This window comes from Catharus ustulatus, chromosome 1 (genome assembly GCF_009819885.2).
Source record: "Catharus ustulatus isolate bCatUst1 chromosome 1, bCatUst1.pri.v2, whole genome shotgun sequence".
NCBI classification, from domain to species: Eukaryota; Metazoa; Chordata; class Aves; order Passeriformes; family Turdidae; genus Catharus; species Catharus ustulatus.
Genome location: NC_046221.1, coordinates 124,838,257 through 124,851,116, shown reverse-complemented (window position 1 = coordinate 124,851,116; position 12,860 = coordinate 124,838,257). Strand labels below are relative to the sequence as shown.

Here is a 12,860-nt window from a genome sequence, read left to right as displayed (position 1 = left end):
GGACTATACTACATGGAATATCCCAGGTGCAAGGATGTAATCAATAGTTTTTTGCAGTACTAATGTGAAAACAAATACTTGGAAATCTTAGTTCCTTTTTTTCTTTAAGGACCACTACACCAGGAGAGACTAAACTTCTGGCTTCTGAAGTCTATGATATCCTTCAATCTTCCAACATGTCAGACATGGACAATGTGAATGAGATGAATTATCGTCGGCGGAAAGCACAGTTTTTCCTCGGCAGCACAAATAAGCGTGCCAAGACAGTGGTTTTGCATATAGATGGCCTTGATGATTCGGTAAGGAAACCTTCAGAGTTTGTGTAAAAAAGGCATGCTGTACTGAGATTTATTTTAACCCCAGAAACCCAACCAGGCTCCTTGTGTGACATCATCAATTGTCAGCAATTTCTGTGAGTTGTATTTTCAAGCATGAGATATGTATAAAATCTTGCATTCATTAAGCTTGTTCAGAATACCTAAAGAAGATGTTTTAAGGCAATTTTCATAATGATTTTGAAGAAAGAACAGAATAAACAAGGTGCCTTCAGCATTTTTCACTTAAGGATCTCTTGTGAATGTGTGTGTTTATCTAAAAAAATTTACCTTTTAGTTATGAGATATTTCAGACACTAGGGTGTTTTTTTTAACTCCTAATTTAGAAATGCTGTATTTTCTTTGAGTTGGTTTTGCTGCATCTTCTCATTGTCTGTGAGATCTTTTCTACTGTAGTGACCAGAATGGCATTTGAATTAATGAGGTCTCACCGAGTCTTTATGCAATGTCAGAATAACTTCTACGGATTTATCTACCATACCCCTGTAGATAACACCCCAGGGCCATGTTTGCCTTTTTACGGCTGCCAAACAGCATGTAGGCTGTTTAAGCACGTTATCCACAAGTGCCCTCCGGACTCTGTATCTTTCAGTTTTGTACCCATTTTAAATGATCAAACCTGATCCTTTGCTTTGTTGCTTTACATTCTGCCAAGTAAGCATGTCCACGGGCCCAGTTTACCAACAGCATACCCACTGGTCTGTTTTCATAAGGCCATAGTTAATTCCTTTAGAAATAACATGCTGCTCTAGCTCACTTTATACAAATATTTTTTACAGTTTTGGCCTTCCAGCACTTGCCATATCTAGAAAGGCAATGCTTTGTCAACACCATTGGCTTTTCTACACTCTGAATTTTTTAAATTCAGTCCCATAAGCTGTTGTTTTTAAGTTTGTAGTTGATTTGTTTGTTCACAGCTATCTCCAAGCAAGACATTTCATCCACTTCTGCTGCGTGAGTTTAGATATTTTGCCTGTAGTCCAATTCTGTCTTAAAAGCATGTCTTTGTTTTCAACAAATGGAATTTAGCAATATTTGTTGAGTTTTCTCTCTGCAAAGCTTCAAGGTATTGTGAAAAAACATAGAGTATTTAGATAGTCTTCACCAGACAGTAAAACTGCAGGTAGATCACACCAGCATGTTTTCCTAGCTTGTTGTTAAAGGAAAATCTGGCTGTGCAGAGAGACAGCTGGTGTATGTAACTCTGTATTTCATCAAATGATTAAATAAATGTTAAGAGGTGCTCACCAGAAATTAAACACCCCTTAATGCTGTTTTAAATGTTATGATAAGTTGGGACTGAGAGGATTTTAAGGCTTGTGGGCAAGAAAAACCATTTAGTTTCATTGAATAGTTTATTCCTGACTTAAGTAGCAGAGAATATTAGGTTGCATGTATGAGAAGGCGTAGTGAGTAAACACAGAGCTTTAGACATGGTGTTCTCAGTCATTGGCATTTGTAAATGGAAGCTGCTGTTAGGAATGGTTGCAGATCCTACAAATGCTTGTGGATTTCAAAACCTCAAATAGTAGATATTGATTGTTTTAGGAAGAGAGTGCAAAGGTCCTTTTTTGTTTAATGTGTTGTCAGGTTTTTTAATTTCAAGATCTACTGATCAAATTTGGTGATAAAGGTAAAAAACAAGACAGTAACTGAGGAGTTTGTGGCATGCCCCTCAGTCAGTTTTCGAGTCTGTGCATTTTAGTAGTATTTGTGAGGGGCATGGTAATCAGGGTTTGGTGTGTAAGGAAATAACCTACATTTTGCCTGTGTCCATGCTTCAGGAGTACTATGCAGAAAGCTATTTAGTTTAAGGCTGGGGTTTGTGGCTGCCTGCCAGTCAAATGTCTTCTGCAAAGTATGTCTGTGCAGCCAAGCTGGTGGCTACCAAGTTACCAGCTTTTTAAGGAGTTTGTGTGGACCTTAAGTTTTGCCTTTTAAGAAATAATTCACCAGTTACTTGATCACTGAAAGCCTAATTTTGCAATAAACTGAGGTGCCTGTGATTCACCTGGGATCTTAGGAGTAAAAAACTGAATTCTGTCACAGAATTGCTACACATCCATGTATGAATACATTTTTTTAGGCTGAGAAGCTATGGAAGTGTTGCCTCTTGAGTCCAGAAGTAGGTTTCAGCTTTCATTTGTGTAAGGCAGCCTATCACCTTTGCATCAAATATTTCCTTTGTATAGTAAAGGTAGCATATCTGACAAAGTTATTTTTTGGAAAACACAAAAATATTTGCTATTTCAATACATAAACTTACACAAATGAGTTGTTTTGATATATATATGCTAAACTGCTAAAAAAAACCCCAAAGTGCTTCCATTTGTTCTTCCAGAGATTGAAAGAATTTAATTTGCTTGTTGTGCATACAGTGAATACCGACTAGTGATTATTTGGTAACTATTGCAAATATACTTTGAAATAACTAATTATTTAAAACCTTGCAGGGAAAAGAAGAGATAACTGTGTCATTATTTTAAATCTGTGTAAAGGCTGTCAGTTTATTTCTGATACAGTCCATCTTTTTTTTATCCTCTTCTGTGCTAGCAGTCTCTCCAGGTAGACTTTAATTCTTTTTTGTGACCATCTTGTGCAAATACTAAAAGAGGAAAAAAAGTAGAACATTCTAAGGTAATGTAGCAGATGCAACTAGTATGGGTCAATGTGATGTTACAGCACAGTAGGTGATGTCACTTGCTTTAAACATAGCACTCTGTGGGTTATCAACCAAATACTTTCCCTTTAAAATAGGAATTAAGTGTATGCTGTGCCATGATGTCTGTGAGCTGCCACAGATGAAGCAGCTGAAAGATACAACAGCTGCTTTGATGCATTCAGTCAGTATGGAGCCAAGGTGTCTGATAAATAGCAACTTAAACACTAACTACTCATCAATGAGCACTTCAGTCAATCAGAACTTAACCAGAGGGGACTGTTTAGCTGATCACACAGAGAAAAACATTCTTTGCTTTTCAGCACTTTCCTCTAATTATTTACAGTTGATTCCATCCTTCTTTGACTTCTAAAGTGTAAGCAAATTTTTCTTTTGTGGCAAGAGTCTAATATTTGTGCACTAAAATATAAGTCTTAGTTTTTCTGTTACTCAACCACATTTTTGTAACCATGTGTTTTGAGACATACAGGTACACCTTAACAATTAATTGTAAGCATTTTCACCTGGTATGTTTTTTAGTTGTGGGATTTCTGTTTGTTTTTCAGTCTCGAAGGAATCTTTGTGAGGAAGCCTTGTTGAAAATTAAAGGTGTTATTAGTTTTACCTTCCAAATGGCTGTTCAAAGATGTGTGGTCCGAATTCGCTCAGATTTAAAAGCAGAGGTAAGTGCTTTGTAACTCTCCAGATCCTCACATTATTGCATTCTGTTACACTGAGCTTTTGCTTTTTTTCTATGCGTTTGTAGGCGCTGGCAACGGCAATAGCATCAACCAAAGTTATGAAGGCACAGCAAGTTGTGAAAAGTGAAAGTGGTGAGGAGGTAGGATCTGTATCTTTCTAAATGCCAATTGTTACAGCTCAGCTGTATCTTACATATCGATCCCTCTGTGCCCATACCATCTAATAGTAGGCAAAATTTTTTAAGCATGAGTGCTACACATTCAGTACAAGGGGAATCAAGGATATCCTATGTCAGGATATGAATCCATAGAACAGGTATACAGAAATTATTGTTCAGAAGGACAAAAGTCCTGTAATTGATTATCTCCATCATGATATCAAAAGGGTCACAATGAACATGGTGGGTTTTCTTGGTTGGAGTTGCTGATGTGCTTTTGTTTCACAACTGCACTAAAAGTTAGTCTTTATTTACCTGATACTTTCTTTTCCCTATTAAGCCGAAGCTTTTCTTATAAATGGAACCTATTATGCTTAGAATATACATGTTCTTGTTCTATAGAGCAATGGGGAGGAGTCTCACAATGTGCATGGCTATCATCCTGAACATGTATATATTATTGCAGTAATTTCACGACTATAAGGTGCACCGGACAATAAGGCGCACTTTTTTTTTTTGCAGCGAGGATCTGCCGTCGGCTTCCCCCACGCGGTTGCTGGCTGAGGCCTCGCCTCCACCTGGCAGCTGTGGCCCTGCCAGCTCCCTGCGCGGCTCGCAGCTGGCACTTCTGGGTTGGCAAACTTCCGAACTTTGTCTATATATAAGGTGCACTGCACTATAAGGTGCACTTCCAGGTTCGGGCCAAAATTTTATTCAGAAGGGTGTGCCTTATAGTCGTGAAATTACTGTACTTTTATTCATTCTTTGAAGTTACAACATTTGACATAATTTTAATCTGTTGTGTTTTGCCAGATGCTAGTTCCGTTCCAAGATACTCCAGTGGAAGTAGAGCAGAACACAGATCTACCTGAGTATTTGCCAGAAGATGAGAGCCCTACTAAGGAACAGGACAAAGCAGTGTCTCGTGTTGGGTCACACCCAGAAGGTGCAGCAAGCTGGCTCAGCACAGCAGCAAACTTTCTATCACGATCTTTCTACTGGTGACTTGTATTTGGTGTTGAAAGACTGTGTGAATGAACCAACAAGGGGGCCAGTTTTCCATTGGTGTGGTGAACTGCCAAGTGCAATTTGCAATAAATCATCACAAAAATTTTAGATTAAGCAAATGTATGCTGCATTTTACATTTTATTGGACGTTTAGCCTGATAGGGCAGGGGTCAAAGGACGGAGGCCTCCAATCAAATTGTTCCTTCATTAGTTTTTCATGTAGATTTTATTGCTTCACTTTTTAAAAATGGGTCCACTGTTATATACCAAATGTTTATGCTATTCCTATAGAGCTTTAAGTTAAGTTTGACTTCACGTGAAACACATGGCAGAGAGAATCCATTCAACTCTTCTCAGGGCCTCTGTGAAAGAAAATTCTTAATAGCTCCAGTTGTACATTGAATGAAATGCCCTGGTCATTTCTACATCCCTTTGGACTAACATTGTTTTGTTCAATTTTCTAGATTTTGACTCCAGAGAAAAAATAGTCTGCCTCTTTTTTAGGCTTTGTTTTTGCCAGCCGTGTTCACAGTATGAACACGAGGACCCCCTTTTGCTGTTAAACTAGAATCACTACAGACTTGAAATGTGTAACCCTTGTATGTATATTGATTTTTTCCCCAGCCTGCCCTTAACCATTGGAGTGCTTAAAATAAGAAAAAAGGGACTGAAATAACACAAATATGTATACATACATTGTACGGTAAATAAACTAGAACATATTTGTAATGATGGGTGTGACTGACTGATATATATATATATACATATATATATAACTAATAAATACCACTGACTGCTGTTTAGGCTAGCTGGGAAGACTAGCAGAAAAAGCTGTGGTCTAATGTAGTGATGACCCATTGCAGCTCTGCCTGCAGAGAATAGAGGAATGTAGACTATATTTGATTAAGAAATGGTGTTTACTGTTAGGAAATATTTAATGGTAACTAAAACTTTAAACTTGAAGTATAAAGCAGGACAGAATGCCTCTTTTGCCGCAGTGCCACACTCGTAAATTTTGACCTTTTTTTTGTTTTCCCCTAACAATCCCAATATGCAATTACTGTTTCCTCCTAATGTCTTTCAGACTCCCATGAAAATACATCAGCTTGGCTTAAAAACATGTGCAAACAATTGGCTTTGCCCTGTAACTTACAGACAGTATAAGTTTAAAGATGTCTTAGTAATTCCTGTGAGCAGAAGTGATAATAAAAGCAAAACTTCTGTAGGTAGAGAATAACATATATCTGAGCTGTTAGTCAACACTGTGCGTGAGGGGATTCAATACACAGTGCTTGAAAGCTGCGATGCCCCTGCTTTGTTGCACCAGAGAAATACAGCTGAGAACTTTAAAACATGTTATAAACATCATTATACAGTGCTTTTTTGTGGTAATGTATTTGTTATAATACGAATCATATTGACCACTAGGAGACTCAGAAAAGAAATTTAATGCATCAAAGTTATTCTCCTGTGCCTATGCACAAGGAATAAATAAAAAAACTCACAGGCTGTCACAGTACTACTACAGAAATGCTGAGGATATGATAATGTAAAATAATAAATGATAATAATAATGGAGGTCAGAGTTCACCCACCCAGGTTAATTGTCATTCTAAGAGGGGAGAAAAAAGGCAACAAAATCTTGTTGGCAGACTAGATGTCTCATTTTTTTTAATATATCTAGTTTATTTTTGATTCAGGTTTACACGCACAGATTGAAAATACAGGCTTTTCAGGGCATGTATTGCTTTAAATATGTAATGCTATTCATATTGCTGTCTAGAATGTTACAGTACCAAATGTGTTTGAAAAGTCCTCTGTTCTATAGCCATGAATGCAGAGTTTTGTTTTTCTGCATTAACATCTGTTTGCATTTGCATTACTGCACATCTATTTACTAAAAGACTACACCCTTTGGATATTAATGGTTCAATACCAGTAGGTATTACAGTTTGTTTGTGCATTTGGTCTATAGGTGTGCTTTTTATGACAGTATTGCAGCTCTTGTAGAACAGTTTAAGGCATCTGTAAAAGTTTTTGAAATACATTGTAAAATAATAAAGGATAATATAACTAAACAAAGCATGACTGGTGCCTTTTTAAATGTCTAAAGAAAATCTGGTGCCTTCTTAAGCGTTCTGGCATTCTTTTAAGCTACTTTTGGTTTTAGAAGTCTATTAATCTATAATTTGACAGAGAGGAATGCAGATGTCCAGTCATAGTGAGTCCTTTGTTGTATGTCACAGCGGGGCCTTTGTATGTGTGTAGAACACGCTTACATTACAAACAAAGGTTTTTGTAAAAAGTGAGTAAGCAGATGATTCTTGAGGGTATTATCTCAAATTCATTCTTAAGGGGCTTTTTAGACATTAGCTTTTTTTTTTAATGACTGATGCTATGTAGGTCATATTTCATTAGGGAAATCAAGAAAAATCAACACTTCAGGAGAAATTTCTTTGATAAAACAGGAAGCGGGGGAAGTCATAGCACAGACTCATCAATTTTATGCTTGTACTTTTTTCAGGGGTCAGGTGAAGAATAAGAAAATCCTTTTGTTCTGACCTAAGGATACAACATCAAAAAATACTGCAAAACTAGAAGCTTTTAAAAAGAAGCTGAACTGGGAGCCATGTCATTGGTGTTGCATTGCAAAGTTGCCAAGGAAGTCACTGCTTACATCGTGGTGGAAGCTCCTGAATTGTTCTAGGGTTATTGCTGTGTACAGCATAATGGAATAATCACTACCATGTCTCCACATAATAAGAGTAAATGCAGATGGGATGGGTAGAGGCAAAATTGAGGCTCATAGCTGTGCCTCTGTGAGAAGCTGTCAAAGCACTGTAAGCATTGTGCAGTACAGTGAAATACATTATACTCTGGCTTTCCCACTCCAAATCACCTATGGCTTATTCTGTACAAAAATAGCTGATGTGGCTGAGTTTTGCCACAGGCTGTGTAAGCTGGTGAGGGGGGTACTGTGCGGGGCTAATTTGGAAGAAAACATTGGCTACCTAGGCAGATGCAAACTGGCAGGTGTGAAGTACTCCTGTAACTGCCTGCAACATAAAATAAAATGTGGGTGCGCCTTTTTGCCTCTGAACACGTTCTAGCTGTCAACTAACAGGGTTTAAAAGCGCACCTAATAAAAATTAGCAGCACCACTCCTTCCCATATTCCTTTGGGAGATGGCTGGATCATAAAGTCTTTCCTGCTTGTTTGTCTGTACCTAATTGTTCTGAGTTCCTAAAACGTTAACAACCCCTGTCTATTAAAATTAAGGTTGAATACAGAGAGAGATGAGAATAATGTCTGAACCTATCTCTGATGCTGATTGTAATTCTTCAGGAAAAGTTGAAAGCACATGATTTGGCAAAAAGGAATGAGTGGAGGGGTCACTGGAGACCTCCTCAGTGAGGTATAGCATCTCATTAGCCCCAGGGGTGACTGCCTGTTGAGATTCCTGCTCTCAAGTTTAGTATAAAGCTATTAGAAGAAGAAATTGCCTTATTTGTAGTTTACAGAGGGCAGGCAATGGTCTTTGTCTAGCCTGCATTGCAGGTTTTGAATAGGGTTGAAAAAAACTGATTTAAATTTGCAGAACTTTGCATGTATATAGATAAACAGATGGAGAGCAAGGTTTAACTGTAAGCTGACACATGTGCCACATCAGAATTACATTATTTTAAAGTTTCCTCAAGTTACTGTTCATTTATGTGCATGTTGTACTATGCAAGTGATTGCAGGAGTTAGAGCTTCCTCTGTGGAATAAATTAAGATCCCTTAAAGCAGTTAAAGTCTCAAGATACAAACACATCTCAGAGGAGATGCACACTTTTAACAGATTTTTGTGCCAGTTGTCATGGTAGAAGTTGTTTATTATGTTAGGATCTGAAGGCTGCTATCTGGATCAAGTTCCCAGCAGCTTTCTCTCTTGTGGCTACCAAGATACAGAACTTAGTTGCTAAATAATTTCTGTACTGTTTAATACTTGCCCAGTGGCTTCAGTTCAGGTTGATCAGCCAGCACTGCTTATGCTACTCTGACTATTGTTTCTAAGGAGCGGAATAAAATCACAAGCGGAACCAAACTTCTTATGTCAGAAGCACTTCTGTGCTAGCAGTGCATGGCAGTATGTCTGACTGGCATAACAAAGGTCTTTTAAGTAGCAGTTATAGGAATCTGAGTACCACAAACCCACCATGTGACAGGAGCTTGTTTTAACTTCCTGTCAGAGCACCGAGTTAGCTTTAAATACAGAAAGTAAGGGGGTTCTGTTTGAGGTAATACTTTGCTGTTTCAAACCTCTTCTCTTGGAGGTCCTTTAGGGTCACGGCATGCTAACCCAGCGGTGCAGGGAGTTGCTGTGTCAGCTTCTCCGTGGGAGCTGCCCCTCTGGATGTTTGCTGGTGGAAGGGGAGGGTGAGATCCCTCATGAGCCCATGGTGAGTTGGGGAGCAGCTGGCACACTGTTCACACTTAAGATCCCACAGACACGTGAACATACCTAACACAAGGTCTTTAAAAAAGGGTTTTTCTACTGGCCTCATTTTACAGACTGCACAACAGAATCTGTTTACCCAAATTGCTAAGGAATCCTGGGAAGTGTAAAATTTTGTGAGCTGTCTCTGGTTCTTAGTTCATGCTTCACTTCATAAATAAACTGAAATGTTTTCCATTTCAAGAGGGACCTTTGCACTGTCAACTTCTCTGGGCTGGAGTAGGAAAGTCAAACCTGTCACAAGCAACTTTCCTTAGTGAGTTATGTGTTTGCTGCATCAGAATGTTGAAAGGCATGGTCAAAAGCCTATTTTCATCTCAAAATAGTCCTTACTGATTTACAGAATTTCTAGGTAGCAAAGAACTTTTGGTAACAAATACCCTTTTGAATTGTTTTTAAAAAAAATCAGCTACCTTTGCATATGTTATATTTCAAAAGATTTGCACAACATGGTCTATTTCAGCAGTGCTGCCTGCAGAAAGTGCCCAAGGCATCTGCTGCTTTCCCTGGAGTTAAACACCACCCTGACTGTGGTATTTGTGTTCTTTCCAGCAATTAATATTGTTAGTGGGTTTTAATCTTTAACAGTTCTCTAAGGAGGTATTTTCTCCTTTCTAGACTCCCCAAATACCCAGTATTATATATCTTATATAAATGTGGTGTTTCTTTTTAATTACTTGTCAAGCACATGTTTTGGTTAAACTCCCTTCCTGCCCCTGTGTATAGCACAGGTGGACAGTGATAGCACACCAAACTGTCCCTTTTGTGGTGTGACCTTTTGGCCATGCTTCCCTCCCTGGACAAGTATCCATGGTGTATTGTTTTGTATTTAACTTTAAAGGGTAGGAAGATACTCCAGTACAGGCAGTCCTCGTTTTGAGGAGGCTTGGAGGGAGTGGAAGGAACCTGGAAGGCAATTCACAGGCAAAGCGACCTTTCATCCACAAAAGGCTGCTTCTTATGGCCAGAGGAGCGGTGCTAATTTAGCTTTACATGATATTGTCCAAAGGTGAAGATCTAATTTGCATTACTGCAAGATTAGGTATTTTTTTTCTGAATAAAAACTTAAAATGCCATCATGAATTTTTGATTGTAAGTCCCTATATCATTCATATGGAAGTCCTACATTCAATATTGATAATGCCATTCAGGTTCATAATCTCAGTATAAAACTAGAAGCTTATACGTTGTCCTTGGATTTCATGGCTTTACCGCCTTTGCTACAACAAATATGTGCTGTAATGTTTTAGCAAATAACCATTATTGTTTATTCACTGTAATTCAGTGGGATGTAGTAAATGGCATATTTTAAGGAGTCTATTTCTTTGCATATAAAATACCTGTGAAGCTTACTGAAGGTGAAGAGTGGCTACTACTTAACTCTCAATTGTTAGCTACATTACTGAAACAATGAAGATATATCACCCACTGTAATAGGGAAATAGCAGCCATTTAACATAGGTGAGCATTAACTCTGTCATTTAGGCTGCTGAAGCAATCTTATTGTTATAGTCAATGTAGCTGCTTTTGTTTCTCCATATGTGTAGAGGTTCTGGTGTATAAAATGCATTGCTGTTTGTAACAGTAAATTACATCTGCTTGAAGGATACTCCTGCTGTTTAAATGAAGTTATAACCGAACCTTTCAACAGACTAATCAAATATAAAATAAATAATGACTGGATTTTGAAACCTTTTTCACTGTTATAGCTTCAACAATTAAAATTCTCTACCATTCTGCAATATTTTGTTATAAGAAAGAAAAAAGTAGATAGTTTTTTTGTATAAAAGCCTTCACTGTGAAAACAGCTTCTTGAAACATAATTTCACAGTGATTGTTATCAAATACGTGTGTGCTACCCTCTTCAAAGCTAGGAACCTGTAAATGAAAGCTGGCAATGGCTAGTTCTTCGCTTGGGGTGTCTCAGAAGTCACACCCTCTCTAATATATTATGTTTGTGGTTCATATTTGTGTGGCTGGCTAAAGAAGTTAAGAATGCCATATTGTACTGTTTTCCTTTTTCTTCAGCCTTACACACACACCACCCCCAGTATAATGAACCTGATGCTGGTAAAGCTAAATAGTCAGCTGCAATTCAATGAATCAAGGGTTTATGATTTTATTGCAAAATTTAAAAAAGGAAATGATAGTTATTAGGGTAAAGCACCAAAAATAGCTTTAGAAATTTAAAAAATTATAATGTGTCTAAATTTTAAAAAATACTTTTTTGAGACACTGTTCATAGTATACATAGGGAAACATGATGCAGACCTGTCTGTAGAATGGATGGATATCTGGTTAACTACAGCAAGAACTACACCTGACTATCATTTGTGAAGACCCTGAATGTGTAAGAGTTTCCCGCATCATTTAAATTAATTGAGTAGGAAGAAGAGAAGGAAAAAACCTAACACCACAAAATGAAATGAAACCTTGAATGTAGCCCAGCCCTTCCTGGTCCTTTTCTGTTCCTCATCCCAACACCACTAGATTGCAGTAGGGTTTGTAAACAGAGATGTGAGGAAGAGCAGACCCTGTGCTCATGTGAGACCAGCACTAAGTGGAAGAAGTTGTCATTCCCATTAGCTCTGAGGTACTTCAATATTCCAGCAGTAGTAGCTCATAAAGATGCAAATTCTAAAAGCGAGCTTCTATCTTTAGAAACCCTTTTTTGACCAGCCAACACATTAGCGCTCTAGGACCAGAGTTTCTTCTGCAAGGTCAATGTCGTGCTCTTCTGGCTAAACAACAATACAGTTGTCTGTGTGTCTGGCTTGCTGGACAGTCAGTCACCATTGGGCAAGAGAGAGAGGGTGGTCTTTAAATAAATTCTCCTTTTGGAGAGCTGTAAGAATACTTAAGTTTAGCCTTCATTATGTGCTGTGTGCCTTCCTCCAAAGAGATGTTATGTATAGAAAAGCCATTTCTTCCTTCAGGATAGGAGCACCCAAACCCAAAATGCCTTATTGAATCCTGAATCCCAAACCCTGAGCCAGCTCTCAGCTGATGAGTGATGGGTTTAGGATCATCTAAATAGATTATGAGGTACCCAGCAAACTTCCAATATCTGGTCCCAGTGACTACAGCCCATCTCGAGTACCCACCTACTCCTAGACTTAAACGGCAGCTGGCATCAGCTACTCAACCAATCCAATTTACTTTCAATCACACCATTACTACAACCTCCCTCCTCCATCTGTGTAAACATATGTCTTTGTTAAACACCACCATTTGTACAGGATAAAAATTGTCAATGCTGACAAAAATGCCCCCACATAATGCTGTTGTGATTGCAATGTTGTCCTTAAGCTGATTTTAAAGAAGTCTGTGAGCTGATCAACATCTTCCACTGCTACTAGTGGGAAACTTTCTTTGATAGGAATAAATGATGCAAAAATGTTTTTGTTTCATCCATGGGAGATGTGATATCCCTTTCCTAAGACAAAGCTGTTATAAGTCTCTTATTGATTATCAGTAGCAGTTTGCCACAGTAATACCCCA

The 12,860-nt window shown here is 38.2% G+C and overlaps 1 protein-coding gene across 2 annotated transcripts in view; it reads left to right on the top strand.

The window, feature by feature from the left end:
* ARMC1 (armadillo repeat containing 1) overlaps window positions 1-6,939 on the top strand; it is a 35,093-nt gene extending 28,154 nt beyond the window's left edge. For both annotated transcript variants that reach the window (XM_033071959.2, XM_033071950.2), the window contains exons 4-7: window positions 110-299; window positions 3,561-3,677; window positions 3,761-3,835; window positions 4,667-6,939. In XM_033071959.2, coding sequence (XP_032927850.1) covers window positions 110-299; window positions 3,561-3,677; window positions 3,761-3,835; window positions 4,667-4,858 — 574 coding nt within the window. In that variant the 3' untranslated portion in view covers window positions 4,859-6,939. The remainder of the gene's footprint in view (window positions 1-109; window positions 300-3,560; window positions 3,678-3,760; window positions 3,836-4,666) is intronic.
* The last annotated feature ends 5,921 nt before the right edge of the window (window positions 6,940-12,860 follow it).